General features: G+C 51.9%; 1 protein-coding gene across 1 annotated transcript; it reads left to right on the top strand.

Moving 5' to 3' along the window:
- Window positions 1-285: 285 nt before the first annotated feature.
- Window positions 286-16,023, top strand: LOC137143299 (neuronal PAS domain-containing protein 4-like). The gene is given in 11 exon segments (XM_067533025.1): window positions 286-1,120; window positions 4,489-4,495; window positions 5,538-5,647; window positions 7,839-8,005; window positions 9,076-9,215; window positions 10,589-10,694; window positions 11,665-11,914; window positions 12,501-12,610; window positions 13,238-13,379; window positions 14,043-14,994; window positions 14,997-16,023. Coding segments are annotated over 11 exon segments (2,334 nt in total). The 5' UTR covers window positions 286-1,049; the 3' UTR covers window positions 15,276-16,023.
- The last annotated feature ends 123 nt before the right edge of the window (window positions 16,024-16,146 follow it).

The raw sequence follows: 16,146 nt of genomic DNA, 5'->3' as shown, positions 1-16,146 counted from the left end.
AGCAGCCCCATCCCCTTTCTCCTCAGCTGGCCCTGCAGTGAAGAATGCATCCTCTTCTCCTAGCCCTGGCTGCCCTTTGTTCTAGTGCCCCACCAACACCTGGTGGGTGAAAGGCATAACTGCAGCGCTTTTCTGGCAGAATGTATTTTCTGTGAAAGAAAAAAAAATCGGGAGGGCTGAGCCCCGGCACCTCTAGGTTTGGCAGTTCATAGCCCTGCCACCTCTAGGTTTGCTGCGTCAGGTATGAATGTAAAAAAAATGCTTGAGGCCCAGCACCTCTTTCACTACAAATTTAGCATGGGGGGAGGGGGAGCATGAATACTGCACATGCACAGGGGCACAGAATTTCCCCAGGAGTATGTGAATGGGAGTAGGTATGGGGAATAATTGGATGGGGGAGGGATGCTTCCATGTACACATGAGAAAGTGGCAGTAGTAGCAGCAGCAGCATGCTGGGGCTTTGGGCTGCCATAGAGAAGGGAATTGTCAGAGTGAAGGCAGAAGGATAGCAGCAGAGGTGGGGCTGAGGCCATGGCTCATGGGGGTTGTTAGGGCTCAGTCAAGAGTCTGTAGCCCCAGAAATATGAAGAAAGAGTTCAGGGTTTAAGACTGGCCCAAGGATTGGGGCTGGTAAAGGCAAATAGAAGGGAGTCTGAGAGAGCTGGTGAATCTTCATTTAGCTGAGGGGATCTGACTGAGGTTACAAGCTGACTTGGTCATCAAAGGCAGAGGGTGGCCAGGGAGGAGTCCCTGAGGTGCAGCCAATGCTAGTAGCCTGTGTGAAAGTGGTGGGGAAGATTACAGGTGAAAAGAAGCTGCTCTTTCCTTCCCACCTGCTCCTGTCACAGCACTGAAGTAATCCAGTCCCTCAAGGAAACAACCTCCCAACATGAAGGAGAAAGCAGCCCTAAGGAGCAGTGCCTCACTGACCTGCGGAGAAAGAAGGAAAGAGTGGACAGGTGGAGAAGAGTGAATAGGCTGGAAGAGGGAGTGAGGGAGGAGAAGTCAGACTGCAGCCTGGATGAGATCCCTAGCTCTGTGGGGAGGAAATGTCCATAAGCCCAGACAGTGCTTGCTGTGTCCTAGGCAAGAACCCCCAGCAATTGTCATCCAGCAGGGAGCAAACTGAGTGAAGGGACTGCTGATATGATGTTAGGGGCTTGGAGCTAAAGCTGGAGGTGACTGTCAAGGTCATTAACCATTGGGGCAGCTGAGGAAGGTACCTCTAGATTTTCCATCACTTGCCATCTTTAAATGGAGATGGGATGTCTGGCTAAAAGCCACCCTCTGACTCAACCACACATTAGTGGGCTTGAGGCAGGCATCTGCATGAGGTTTTCTGGCCTGTTATGCAGGAGATCGGACTAGATGATCCTAATGATCCCTTCTGGTCCTGAAATTTGTAAACATCCTGCCAGGATGAGCATGAGCATGAGCAAAGTTGGATGCTGGAGCCCAGCTGCTGGTGTAGGCAGGACAGGGCTGGAACCATGGTCCGGCAGGAAGAGATACCATGATCCAGCAGTCCCCACTTATGGAGACAGGGCTACTGCCCATCTGGGTCCAAAGCTGACAGGACTTGGTGGGCAGATTTGGGGTAGAGAGAGGCATTTTAATTCAGATAGTGGTGATGTGCTACAATGGAAGGGAGAAATACTCAGTAGTGATGCACTGAAGCAACTGAATACAAAGCCTGGTAAGCTGTTGCTCAGAAATAGGGAGTCGGTGTAGATGGGTGCATTTTCTGTGGAAGAGAAGAGGAGGGTGGAGCCTGGTGTCTCAAAGTATCTTGCCAAGCCAGTGCAAAACAGCAGGTGGTGGCATTGCTGGGGGTTTGGTTCTGAGGAATGACCATGGGAGAAGCCAGCCTGGTTCCATCACCAATAGCACAGTGGTCCTAGTTGCTTTGTCAGAGTCCCTCCTTGGAGTGGCAAGTGGGTGCAGTTCTTTCCATTCTGTCTGCCCCTCTCTCTGCCCTGGCACAGCTGCTGCTGCTTCCTTCCCTGTTCACTTCTTTTCCCCTCGGTCTCTTCTCTCGTTTGCCCTCTGGGCATTTTGCTACTCCTCCCCCACAGTGTGTGACTCAGAGTGGGCATCCATTGGGAGCTCCATCAGCCTGAGTTGCATGTGCTCTCAGGGTGGAGGCTGGAGCTGGCTGGCTGGAGTTGCTTTCGCTGCCAGATGCATTGGGGCTGTCTAGCCTGGCAGTGAGGAAGTGGGACTGGCTTTCCAGCAGATGCTGACACTGAAGGGGGATGTGATAAGTCAGCTAAAGGGTCTAGATGCCAAGGAGAGGGGGAAACTAGTCAGGGTGAGGATGGGGGAAGGAGGTGTAACTGGGACCAGTGGCACAAAAGAAAGGCATCCTTTAAACTACACAGTAGGAGAGACTTGCTGCTAGTGAGCTGTGAAATCAACTGCAGGGAAGGAGGGACCCATCACATGAGACCCAGCATTAAACTGACTAACTGAACAAAGCCCTGGAACTGAGACTATAGGAGCAAACCTGCTCTACTGCCGCTGCTCCCTTTTAACCTCCAGGCCCATTAGACTGAGCTGGGAGCTGTTCCTAACTGCTAGGTGTGGGATGCCATAGCTCTGGAGTTGTTACAGTTTTGGGCTCCAGAATATGTTTCCATTTTAAACAAAGTTTCTGGCCTTTATGGCGTGAAGAGAACTTTGTGAAAGTGACCCAAGTGTAACTGGTGCAGAGCTGCCTGCCTGAATCTGCAGGGAGCCTGAAACAGCAGCTCTGAGAGGTGTGAACTGGCACCTGCATCTCACTCAGGGCCACAACCTCCATCCCTGGAGATTTGGGCATTTCTCCTAGATGCCCTGGAATTCAGCATTTCACTCTTGAATCCCTGTTTCTCTGCATAAGAAACAGCCCTTTGCTTCCCCCCTCCCTGCCCTGCTGGGAGCAGCCTGTAGCCGTTCCCTGGCTTCTCCTTGAGAAGAGTCAACTGGATCCCTGCACTGCTCCATGGGACCAGGCAGCAGGGGGCTGAGGAGCCAGAGCTGGGACAAGGCTTGAAGCCAGGACACAGGGTGGCCCAGCTGTGATGGCTGCTTGGAGAACAGCTCAGCAACTGCAAGGTGCACAGCTGGGGAGATGAGCCCGTGGAGCCGGCCCCAGGGTCACCCTTCTCTGGGATATGTGGGGGGAAAGAGGCTCTCAGAGCCAGATGCCTTGACAACAGCAGGAGAGCCAAGGCCTGAGGAAGTGAGCTGGTGTCCTGGAGTGCAGAGAAACCCCCCTGGCCCTACAGAACTGGGGATTTTAAGCAGAGTAGGTCATGGCAATCGATAATTGCTGTAGAATTTAGTTCCACTGTGCTATTGTGTACATGGGGCTCTGCTAATAATCTTCCAGCACTCCCCTCCTGCAGAGTTGCTTCCTGAGTATCCTACCCCCATCCATCTCCACTTCACCCCCAGCTTGCTCCAGAGGAGGTGATTAAAGGTAGAGCTCCCCTTCCTAAGGCACAGTAGGTGCCATGGCACCAGGCACTTCAAAAATAACAGAGCCAGACTGGCCTAAAGCCAGCTGTGAGTACTGGCTTTCTGGGGGATGCATGTGCTGGGGCCCAAAAAATGGCAGTTTCCAAGATGCACCCAGACCACCTTGGGCTCTGATCTGAGCAGTTCTCTCACACTCAGCAGGGTAAGGCTGGTTCAGTACATGCCTGGGCGACCTAGGGAAAATCCAGGTGATGGTGACTCAAAGACTTTCCTGAAGCCAGTGCCACAGAAGGCTGCAGGGGTGCTGTAGTTCCTCTGAAATACGACAGGCTCTGAGCATGCCTAGTTAGTAAAGATCCCATGGCACTTTATAAGAGTTGAGGAGTTAACTTGGGTGTCCTGGCCAGATTTCAACTAAAGTATGTCCCCCTGTAGTTACAGCTGATCTTCCTCTTCCTGTCCTAAACTCTGGTGTGTGGCAGCTGTATTGTTAACATCTGTATGCTACGCTAGAAGAGGGTGAAGCAGTTCCAGCCTGTGAATTTCATCAAGAACTGTGGGATGACAGAGGCTGGCAGTGGTGCTGGCAGTTGCTGTCTTTAATCCCCTCTGATAAGTCCTGTATCATAGGATCCTGTGCTCTCTTCTCTGCAGCTGGGGATGTACCTCCCAGTGTACTGGAATATGGGTTGGTGCCCTTTGCAAGCGTCCTGCAGGGCAGAGCTGGGTGTGGGCATGGATTGTGGGAGCCGAGTCAGATACTTGATCACCTTCAATCTCTGCCACAAACCGCGCTGGAGTGGTGGCTTCACATATCACTTTTGGCCCCCTCCTTTCAGCTGACACTAGCCCCTGGGGCCTCTGCTGCAGGTGCCTGATTCCTGTGCCCTGTGCAGAGCAACAGAGCAAAGCTGGCATTAGGCAGCCGGTGCTCTGGGAACGTTTCTGAGTTGTTTCAGCAGCTGTTGCGCTGGGTGTGAGTTGGGGGATTCAGTCACTGACAGTGGCAAATCTCTTCTATATCAGGCAGATGGTGAGTGCTCACTCACAGTGGGAATTGGGGCCAGCAGGAGGGCCAGGTCCACTGGTGCCAGTTCTCTAGCAGCTGCTGGTGGTTCCCCAGTGGGAGAAACAATGGAAGAAAGGGAAGAGCCTTGCACTGCAGAGGCGCCTATCCCAGGTTGGGAACTGCCAGGATTAAACCCCAAGCAGCAGCTGGCAGGGCAGGATTTGCTCCCACAAAGACCCCCAACTGCGATGCCAGTGAAGTGTATTGCGTTGGACTGCCTGGGCCCATCTTGGCCCTATGTATGCTGGGTCCAGATGAGATGGATGAAGGGGGGTGGGGGGGGGAGAGAAAGCTCCCAAGGCCTTCATCACATCAAGACAGCAGGGGGTGAGGGCCACTGACTGAACTCCTTGCCCTCCCCCCTGCTGAGCTGACAGGTTTGTTTTAAAGAGCCAGGCTTCCTTTTATTGCTTCCCCTATCAGATTGCAGCCAGGCTGTGGAAGGTTATTTTTAGAAGTCTGCTTTCTAAAAATAGCCCAGAGCTGTTTAGAATTGCGTCACAAGAGGTAATTTTATCCTGTTTGGCCTGGCTCGGGCCCCCATTCGCCCCAGGAGGGGGATACAAAAGGAGGGCTAGTGCAGGAGGGGGTCAGCAGGTTCAGACTGAGCCAGAGGGGAAGGAGGTAAGAGGCACTTTGCCAGATCTGGACATCCCAGGAGTGGGACTCTGAACCCCCATTATGTGGGCAGGGCCTCTGCCTCCCCCCATCCCATGGGGTCCTGCCAGAGCCCAGGCCTTTCTCTCCACCCAGAGGGGAGCTGGTGTGTCAGTGACCCCTAAAAGCAGAGCTAGCTCTGGGGCAGTTTCCTGATGCATGGGGGATGTCCCTTGCTGTTGGCTCCTTCTATGCCATCTGGGAGCCAGGCTCCAGGGAAATGGATGGAGACATGACTGCTCCTTCCCCACAACAGCAACCCCTCTGCTGCTTTCCTCAATGCTGCTCTCCACAGGGAGCAGACTGTCCCCCACCCCTGCCCCTCTGATGTGACCATGTCTTCATGCAGGCCAGGACAATGACCATCTTCTGTGACCACTGCAGCAGGCCGCTGAGGAAGGAGATGAGCCACTCCCGAGGGAAGAGTGGGATGGAGCCCAGCGCTCCTAAGCTATTCAGGTTAGAGACCACCCTGCTGCCTCTCCTCTCCTCTGCCTGGCTGGAGGTGCTGTCCCATTAGACACTGGGTCCAGACGCTGGCATACTTTTCTGCACTTTCTAGCATGGGTTTTCCTCTAGAATCCAAGGGCATCACCCTTGGCCAGCTTCCTCCTGGCCTGCCCTGCTCCCTTAGCCCTACATGGGAGTCAGGGAGATGTGAGTGAAGGGCTACAGGGACCTCAGGGCTATGAAATGAGGCTCTGATTGTATCTGAGCTCGTGTGGCAGAGAACAAGGGTGTTGGCGATTAGGTGAAGAGGCGCTTGGGGAGAGTAGAGAGGAGGCTGTGGAGGCAAGGAGAAGTCGTGGACTGAAGAGAGATTAACTCTCTGTGGCCTAAGGTAAGGGGCATTAGTAGTTGTGCTTGGCCCCAGTGTCTTGCCCCTTTGTGGTCTGGAGGGAAAGTCTCTCTGCTTAGGCTCTTTCCCCAGGTTGCAGATGGATCTTTCCTCTGTCACACCCAAATGGAGAGGACAGAGCTACCAAACCATTCAAGACACAAAAGTCCTGCTGCAGCATGTGGTCCTACGTGGCTCTAACTGTGTTCCTAGAACCAGAGCCAAACTCATTGCGTCTAGGGAAGTGTCCCGCCAACCCCAATCTTCCACTTGCCCTTCCAGGATATTCTGCCAATTGCATTGGTCCTCTGTGTCCAGCTGTAGCCAGGCAGGCTTATCCTGGGAGCTCCCCCTCTGGCAGACTTGCTCTGAGCCACACTCTTTTTAGGACAGGACTACACCAGAGGCTTTTGCAGGTACAACAATGGTGGTTAGGATTAAGGGTGGGATTTTTTGTGTTAATATTTCTATGCTGGGCAAAGCTCTGGTGTAGACACAATGGCAAAAAAATTCCTTTGGGATATCTCACTTTACTTGGCAAATTGGACTAAGCTATGTGGCAAAAGTCCTTTGCCAGTAGATGCTAGGAGGGTTTACATGGATAGTGATACCAACAAACTTTTTCCAGTAGAGATTAGGTTTAGCCCTTCTCTCCAAGGGCAGGGGTTCTGAATCTGTCTTGGGATCTGAATCGTGTGGGGAACCTGACCAGGAAGCTTGTACTGAGCACCCCTCGATTGTATTGGGGCCAGGTAATGACTGGGATGTCCTGGTGCCCAGTGAATGGGGGTCAATGGTTCGTAACAATGTTCCAGGGCTCAAACTGTTCAAATGCTTTTGTAAAGCAGTTGCTTCTTCTGCTGGGGCAGGGCTACACGGAGCTGAGATGTATAGCATGGCATGGCTGAACTATGCTGCTTACATGACTGCATCACTTGCCACAGGCTGGCCCGTGAGTGACGTAGTGATATGGGGGAGATGAACCCATGCCTAGGGACATGCTCTGCCAGCACTGCAGGCAGCATTGTGTCTCCAGAGAGCAGGGAACTTGCAGTTGCTGCTGCCTTTCCTGCTTGTACTGATTCAGACCCCTTGCCTCTGAGCTCTGTTTTGGTTGGATAGGTAATTCAAGCCATGCTAGAGCCTGGTACCACCATTCTCCCTGCCCCTTGTTCCCATCTGGAGCCTTCTTGTGTTTGTAGGGCTGCATGTGAAGCGTATGGCTGGGGTGACACCTCGTGGCCACTTGCTGCAGTGCTCACATGGAGGAAGGTGGTGGGGTTAAAGGAATGTGCTCTGGACAGGTCCGTGGTATCTGCCTGTAGTCCACACGTCTTGTCATTTGCTTTGCATTACATGCAAAAAAAATCATAGTTGGTGCATCATAAGTTCTGAGTCGGTAGAAGCCTGGATCCAGAGGGGCCTGTTGGTTGCCAAGGTAGTGGTCCCTTGCACTACTTGATGCTTTGTCATGATGTTATCTGCCCTGAGCAACTGCTTATTATTGTCATGGGAACCATGGCTTAGAATTCCCCGACTTGTGTGCATATCAAATACTCAGAATGCGGCATTGTGTGTTTTCTCTGGGGATGGGAACGTCCAAGCTCAAAGTCATTCAGATTTTCCTATCACCTGGTGGCTTTTAAATGGAGGGCAGGCAGTAGAAACTGCTTCAATTTTCCTCTTTTGCTGGGAAAACATCAGCTTTCAGGAACAAATGAATTAAACCTTTCCCTTCCCCAAGGCACCTCCCCAGTAGCAGGGACTCCCACCTTCCTCACTGTGTTTCTAACGGACTCTGCTTCTCTGCAGGTCAACAAAGGGTGCCTCTAAGGCTCGTCGGGATCAGATCAACGCTGAGCTGCAGAAGCTGCGCTCCCTGCTGCCCATCTCAGCACAGGACAAGGAGCGGCTCTCATACCTTCACACCATGGCTTTGGTCTGTCTCCAAATCCGTAAGGCACAGCTCTTTCCTCCAGGTAAATATCCAGCTCTGCGGTCACCCTATTCACAGCCAGGCAGAAGTAGCCTCCGGCTGTTAAGTTCCTGCACTCCCAGCTGGCTGCAGAACTGATCTCTAGCTCCCAGAGCCTCCCACTTCCTCATTAGGTCTCATAGCTGCTTTATTTAGGCAGAGCCATACTGTGCAAAACAGCTGCTCCCCATACCACCCTTTGGACATGGAGATCACTCCCATGAAACATGGCGCACACCTTGTCAAACCGCTTTCTGGTTCCCATCTCTTCCTCCCCAGGGGCTGCATTTGCAGAGTCGTCATATTACAGAGCAAGCAATATGACAGCACCTCTCGCTCTGTCATGACTACCCCAGAAATAGCATGTTCAGCAGTGAGCCCCTCATTGCCAGAAAGGTTCCCTCAGTTTGAGGATGGCTTTCTTCAGACAAGTGCAACAAAAGTCATTGGCTACCTGGAAGGACTGGCTTATCAGGAGAGGTTGATGAGCAACATCTGCGCAGCTGATAGATGCCAGGGAAGGGGATGGATGGTGTAACAGCCATAGTTGTTTAAAGGGTGTAAATCTCAAGGAGGGGGGTCTTCAAGGGGATGCAACCAGGGTCAATGGAATAAAATGTTAGAAAAGGCAGGTGGAATGTCAGGAAAGGCTTCCACGTGATAGGTCTGGCCACCCAGAGCAGCCTCCCATGGGAAGTGGGGGACCCTGGTACTCAGGACATTCACACCATCAGTGGTGCTTAGAGTTAGGGGTAGACTTGTTATCTGCCCTTCCCTGTTTGTATTACACCCACTCTCTGTGCCCAAACAGTGAGCTCTTCAGGCAGGGACTGGCTGTAACTCTGTGTGCATGCAGCACCCAGTGCTGCAGGGTCCTGATGCTGAGTGGGCACTACCATAATAGAAATAATGACATTAGTCTGACAAAAGGCCAGAAGGCTGTAAAGCATGTGAAAGGCACCGAGTTCCCATAGGAACCCAACAGGTGGCACCTCTCTCTTAGTGAGTCATGTTCCTGCCCTTCCCACTCAGGAGCTGCTGTGGAAGCTCTATGCTGCTCTTTTGGTTTTGCAGGCTCATCTGAACCTGCTCTTGCCATGATGCCAGATCTGGAGCTGCTGTCCTCATTGCCGGGGTTCATCATTGCTCTCTCTGCAGATGGCAAACTGGCCTACATCTCTGAGAACGTGGCCCATCTCCTGGGCTTCTCTGTGGTAAGCTCAGGTTGTTACAGGTACCAGGCACCAGCCCACTCTGTACCCCCTCCCCAGTGACAGGTCAGCAGGTCCCCTGCAGAGCTACAGACGGTGGGGGTGGCTGCTCCTATCACAGGCTGTTACTGTTCATGTGCAGCACCACACCACATACCAGGACACACCAACTGCCTTGGGTTTTGTTCAGGACTGATTTAGGATAATGAGACCCTAGACCAGCAGTGACCAGAGCTCATAGCACGGTTATCCTTATAGTGACAATCCACATGGTTACAGGTGCAAAGCACCCACTGCTCCACCTGGAATCTCTCCATCTGGGCTGTGTTGCCTGCCCCACTGTCCATCCCCATCATCCTTACAAGCTGTTAGTAGCTAGAGCCAGTGACTCTAGCAGCAGATATTTTTCCTTATTATGAGCTGCTTGCATTGAGGTGGCAGCTCCATCTGCTACACAGGTGTGGTGACTGCTACGCAGCTTCAGCTCAGCTGCTATTTGGTTTTCTTTATACATCTAGCTGATCTATTTGTGTTGGTCTCTCTTCTCATTCACAAAGGGAATGTCAGGACTCATCCCTTCCCCCGCTCTCAGTTTTTCAAGGTCAGTTGTAGTTGTTTCCTACCTGTGTTGGTTGGAGGAACTTGGTTACTTTTTACAGAAACTTACACGTACAGTAGGGACCTGGTTAACATGAGATGTTTTCTGCTGCTGAAAGTCTGGCCTATGCTTTGATTCTCTCTCTCATGAAGTCCTGAAATAGCTTCCTTCTGAGATCCTTGTTCCTCTGACCACTTTTTACAGGGCATTCAAAACCACTGTGCCCCTGGTCAGGTGACCTAAGGTCAGGACTGGGAGCCAGGAGCTCTAGAGTTCTAATCTTGATTGTGACCACGTGGGGCTTCCTTCCCTTCTAAATAAGGACTCTTCAGGCCTGTCTGGCTAAACTATTTACTATTTTATAGTGTAATTAAAGTGCTGAGGAGTTTCACTCTATTGTTTACTAAATGGGCTGCCCACAAGCAGGAGAGTCAGGGTCAACAACTTGTCTCTTAATGATTCTAGAGCCTTCAACAGCATCTGACCACCAGAGTGTGGTGTGGTGGCTGTCTCCACAGAGCATTCTGTGATAGTTAGGGTCTGGTACTCATTCACCCATCCCTGCAGGTTCTAAATTCTTAGTGTTTGTGCACCATGCTCTCACTGAGTGGCATATATACCTAGGGCGTGCCTACTAGCCTTAGAGTCATTGGGTTTTCTGAATACTTGTAGTATTAGATATTGTGGTACATAACTAAGTACTCCAGTGGCAGCTAGCCCAGTGTGAGTCAGTCTGGGTTTGTACTAATAAAACCTCTTTTTTGCCCTCTCCTACCAGGTGGAGCTGCTAGCCCAAGGAGACTCAATCTTCGACCTCCTTGATGGCTCAGCACACAGGGCTGTGCAGGAGAAGCTCCACTCTGCCCAGGAGCAGCTAGGCACTGGTAAGTCCAAGCAGGACTCAAAACAGGATATACATGGCATGGGGGACAACTGGGTTATAGGACTTGAGGCAGGAGTGTACATAGGGCTGTGTGATTGGGGATACGCCCATGCACCAGCTGGTGTTCTGGTGACTATGCAAAAACTACCTTCTGAAGGATAGTCTTTAAAAAGATAAACCAATCCAAATGATTGCCACCCAGGCTTGGAGATGCTGGAGTGAAGGTTGTAGGCACCTATCAGTGGTCTGAGTACATTTTATCTCCCAAGAATACTGGGGCAGGTCCACTCTTGTACCAGAATCCAAGTGGCTTAGTGTGTCCATGCTGAATCATTTTTAAAATACTTGCACTTCTACTCTGCACCTGCATCAGGGCTGCTTTAAGCCATTTCAGCTGCGCTGCCTTCTGGCTACTTATCCCACAATACAAGTACAGCTCCTATTAGCAGTGTCTTGTGGGTGATTTCAAAGGTCTTCTTGGTGTACTTCATAGCTGTCTTGGAGAATTGTGGAAGGAGAGATCAAACACCTGTAAGTCCCTGGGAAATGCCCAAGAGACTCTTATAAGATCCCTGGGGCCAGTGCCATTTCTAAACTGCTTTCACATGGAGGCCAGGCAGAATGCTTAGATCACAATCCTGCCTAAGAAGGCAGAGGACAGGAAGTGTGTCTTACCCAGGGTTCATCCCATATGAATATTAACTGAGGCAGTACATCCAGACTGCACATCACTAAGATATGTGCTACGATTACTCCTGATTCAATTTCTTGCTGCCATAAGTAACTTCTTCAGGAAGGGTTGGGTAGGGCTTCCTCTCCAAGTCTCCCTGCCCTGCAAAGTCAGTGTGGTATATTGGGTAGTTTCCTCACCAGAGGTAGACCCTGATCAAGCAGTTTGTCCTATCTATCTGGCAGTTGCTCACTTCCTAGGAGAAGATGCTGACAATTTACACGACTTTTTGTTGCTGCAGAAATCGTGTTTGTCAGTGAAATGCGCACATCCAGGTCCTTTCGGATGAGATATGGAGGGAATCGGGCTGTGGCTGTGCGGGGCCGATTCCTCGCTCTGGATGGGACGAACTCCTCCTCCTCCATTTTAACTTTCATTGCATTCTGCACTCCCATCATGCAATTGTCTGATTGTGGGGATGGCATTTCTTATGATGCCCCATTCCAGAGCCAGCACACAATGGATATGAAAGTCACCGATGTTACACAGAGGTAAGAAGTGGCTGCTCTTAGCATGGTCTTGACTGAGTCCCTATTATAGAATGCTCTATGGAGACAGCCACCACACCACACTCTGGTGGTCAGACGCTGTTGAAGACTCTAGAATCATTGAGACAAGTTGTTGACCCTGACTGTCCTGCTTGTGGGCAGCAACAGAGTTCAGATTGCAGTTGCACTCCAGAGCATTAGTGCCAGCAACAATCCATGCTCTGGAGTGCTGGAGCCAAGTCTCTTTGGGATGCACACTCCCAGCCCCCCCAGACAGACATGCAAGCATTGCAAGTGTAGACATTCCACATCCCTGCATGTCTCATTTCCTAACTCAATACCACTGGGGAGAGAATCTATTGCCACCTGCTTCTTCCTTCCCTACCAGCAACAAGGACCAGATTCTTTGTCTGTGTGCCTCAAAACTGCTGAGAATGAGCAAGTTTTCCCCACTTCTTTCCCTTTATCCTCACATCAGAGAGCTTGTCCTTTCCCCTTGCCAACACTCTCTACCTGCCCCTTCCCCAGATGAGAGGCATCTTCAAGAAATGTGTTGACTCAGATGCTACTCCTTTCTGTTCTTCCTCAGTGTCATTTATCATCTTGGCTATCGGAGGGATGAGCTGATTGGTCAGTCTTGGTACAGCCTCCTACACCCTGAAGATGTTGCAACAGCAGCTGCTCAACATGAGCTTCTGAGTGAGTGCCAAGCTCAGGCTGGGGATGTCTCTGTGCATAGGGGCAATGAGATATTCTTTAGCAGGTTCTGAAAAGCAGCAGAGTTCATCCTGTTTTGTATCACAACTAACACTGAGTTAATCTTCTAAGCCCTTCCCATTGTGTATGGAGCGCTCTTCCTGAGCCTGTCAGCAAGGCCACTGCTCTATGCCATCAAACCCTTCTTCAAAATCCATTTCTTCTGTGATACTTACTGGAAATGAGCTAAGGAGTGGCAGCCACCTGGTGAGAATGGGGAAGTGGGAGAAGAGGTCACAGATGAAAGGCCTAATTACTGTAAAGTTATTGGGTTCTGGGCCAGCAGTTTGCTCTGCTCTCATATAATGTGTGCATTTGCACTGTGCCTGTCATCACAGTATCTAGGCTCTTGGGGCCCTTGTGTGTTCCACAGCCATGAGCATAACATAACTTGATCGATATGTTGTTAAGGACTCTTCCCTTGGCTCAAATCAGGTTCCTTCTCAAATAACCAGAAGCCCTGTTTGGCTCTGTCCACAGAATTCCGATGCCGGGGGATGACATGGAGCCTGTGATCATGTGGGTACTGCCATCTTGGGAGCTCTGATCACTCTCTGTTTGTGATTTCAGTGTGTGATGCTGGGAAGTGCAATCGGCACTTAGTGGTTCGTCTGCTCTGTAAAGACCTGAGCTGGACATGGGTGCAAATCACAGTATCAAAGGAATATGACAGAGGAAGAGAGACCATCACCTGCACCAATTTAAGCCTCAGGTACAGCCCCTGTCCTGCCTAAGCTATTCTCTACAGAGATACAGTCTGCTTCTAACTTGTTTAAGGTTCACAGTGCACTGGGCACTTAATAGAACATAGAGCAGAACCAAACTCTGCCCTATAGAGCTGGCAGATTGAGCATGTTGAGTGCAGTGGAAATCAGATTAATATGACTGTGTTAGACAAATGATGATCACCAGATATCATGAGTTTAATCTTAATGGGATGAATGTGGGATAATGGGGACGAGGCAGAAAGTGAGGTGGGTGGAGGGGAGTTATAGATGGAGGGGAGAGCAGGCATGTGACAGAAACAAGGTGGCTTCTACAGGCCAAAATCAGTATAAGTAATGCTTTATCAGTATTATGGTCCTTATAGTAGTGGCTGCCAACTGGAGGAGTTTCTGAGTATAGGGACCATTACATTATCCTGGAAGCTCTTCCTATCTGGGTGAGCTGCTGGGAGCTGATGCTGGGTCCCCAGAACCCTGCAGGGACAGACTTTGCATCCCCAGGGACTAGTGCTGCCCCAAGAGATGGTTGGTTGTTAGGACTCCTGATCCACATAGTCCTAAGCCCTTGTTGACCATCTTCAGGCTGCTTGCAAATAGGGAGGTCTCTTTCAATGCTTATTTCAGTCCCTGATATTTTTTGTTTCCTACAGTGAGGAAGAAGCTCAATATATCCAGAGTCAGAATCCATGGCATGGAGCCATTTCAGCAGCTGCCCTGAATCCAAGGCACTATACCAGAGAAAAAGAGCACAAGACATTGCCAAGAACTCTAAACCCCTTTCCACAGGAGACAGCAATGCCTAACCATGAGGCACCCAATTATGGCCCCTACCAGCTCCCTAATGCCCATCAGGAGATGTTGCCAGCTTCCCTACAACCTTCATTCTCCACCTGCTTCCCTGCTCCCATTGTGGGGGCTGGGTTACCCTCCCAGGAGACTGGGTGTTCTATCATACCTGCTGGGCAGAAGACTCTGCCCTGCCCCTTCAGTGTTTACAAGTCACCCTGCAGACAGCCCTTCTCCAGCCCTTGTGCAATCTCTTCCCCAGAAGTTCCCCTTTCTCCTGGCAGCAGCCCTTCTATTGATGCTTGTCCAGTCCCTGTAGGAGGGCAGTCCCCAGGCATGTCCCCTACAGTGCTCCAGTCCTCTGAGCCAGAGAGATGGGCAATCAGTGTATTGGCTGAGCAGATCCACTCCCTGGCTGAAAGCCTCTCTCAGTACACAAAGCAAATGCAACCAGAGACTCCTACTGTCCCCCTGTGGTCTGAGCAATTCACTACTGACAGCCAGCTGGGATCAGGAGAGAGCTGGGACACCTCTGGAGCAGTGGCTTTCCCAGCAGATCCCTGTTTAGATGAAGACATCATTACCAGTATCTTAAGCAATCTGCTAGAGAATGGGGGTCTAAACTCACCCATCACTGCAGTGGGGTCATCACCTACTCTCTTGCCTTCAGACTCTGACTCACGGGTCCCTCCATTCCAGATACCCATGTCTCCAGCAGTCACCTGTCCAAATCAATGCTTCTTCCTACAGCCTTTGACCACCTCTGTGTCATTTGACTCCTGCACACGAGAGTCCCTATGGGACGGGGATCTCAGTGAGAGACTCCAGGCTGCACTGCAGCAAAGTCAGTAAGCCCTGGGCTGTGTTTCAGTGCGAGAGGCGGCAGTCAGTTTCTGGGCCTTCTTCCGCACTCTCCACTTGCTTTGCAGGCTTGGCTACTTCTGCACCTTCTTTCAGAAGTAGCATTAGAGGTGGGGGAGGGAATACAGTGTTATCTGTCTTTCCCATTTCACTGTTACGGAGTTTCCTTCATTCTGAGGATGGGGATAAGTGGAAGAAAAGCTATGACTGAGAGATGGAAAAACCTCAGTTTCTGAACCAAACATGGTCCTCCTCTCTACTGTACGGGGAACAGCCAACGGAGGGGCGTAGCATCACGTTTGTTGCCCCTAGTTTCATATACACCGTGCACAATGGGGCAGGCCCTCTGGAACCAGACAGGGCCAGTGGCAGATGGAGACCATACATTCCCCCAGCGGCTGCTCAGCATCTGCTCCACCACTGAGCCGGGATGTCAAAGTGTGCTGGCACTCCCACGAGGCGGCTGGCTGGAGGCACTTCCCTTGATCACCATGGCAGGGAAGCGATGGAGCCTCTCGTCCCTGGGGGATGAGCACCCCACAGCCCCCTGCAATGGCTGGAGCTCACTCAAGGCATCAGCCATCGCCCCCAGCCGGGGAGAGGGGGGTGGGGGACCTCCTCGGCCTGGTCTCCTGGTGCATGAGGGAGCTGGGGGTGCTGGCCAAGGCAGCCTCCCCGCCGTTTGCCCCGGCCCAGCTCCTGCAGCCTGGGGGGGGGGCGAGGCCCAGCTGGGAGCCCACCCATCACCGCGGGGAGCTGCCGTGTCTGTACGTGGAAGGGCCCAGAGCTGTGAATAAAGCCTGAACACAAGATCCCGATCCCCGGCCTCAGGCTCTGTGTGCGCGTGGCGGGGTCGGGGGGGAGGGGGACGTGTCACGTGAACGAGTGAGAGGCAGGCCCCGCCCGGCGCCACAACGGGCCTCAACAGCCGCCGCTCGCGCGCACCTCCCAGGCCTTTCCCGCTCAACAGCAAATCCCGCCTGCGACCTGCTTTTCGGCGCATGCGCTCATACTCACTCCGCGCGCGCGCCCCCCCCCGTCCGCTTGCTTGCACCGCCCACCCGCAGCCGCCCTGGTTCTCGCGCTGCCTCGGCGTCGGCCGCTCCT

Source organism: Emydura macquarii, unplaced genomic scaffold (genome assembly GCF_026122565.2).
Source record: "Emydura macquarii macquarii isolate MOO-44397 ecotype Brisbane River unplaced genomic scaffold, CSIRO-AGI_Emac_v2 contig_3305, whole genome shotgun sequence".
Classification (NCBI taxonomy): Eukaryota; Metazoa; Chordata; order Testudines; family Chelidae; genus Emydura; species Emydura macquarii.
This window is presented reverse-complemented; position numbering and strand designations above follow the sequence as displayed.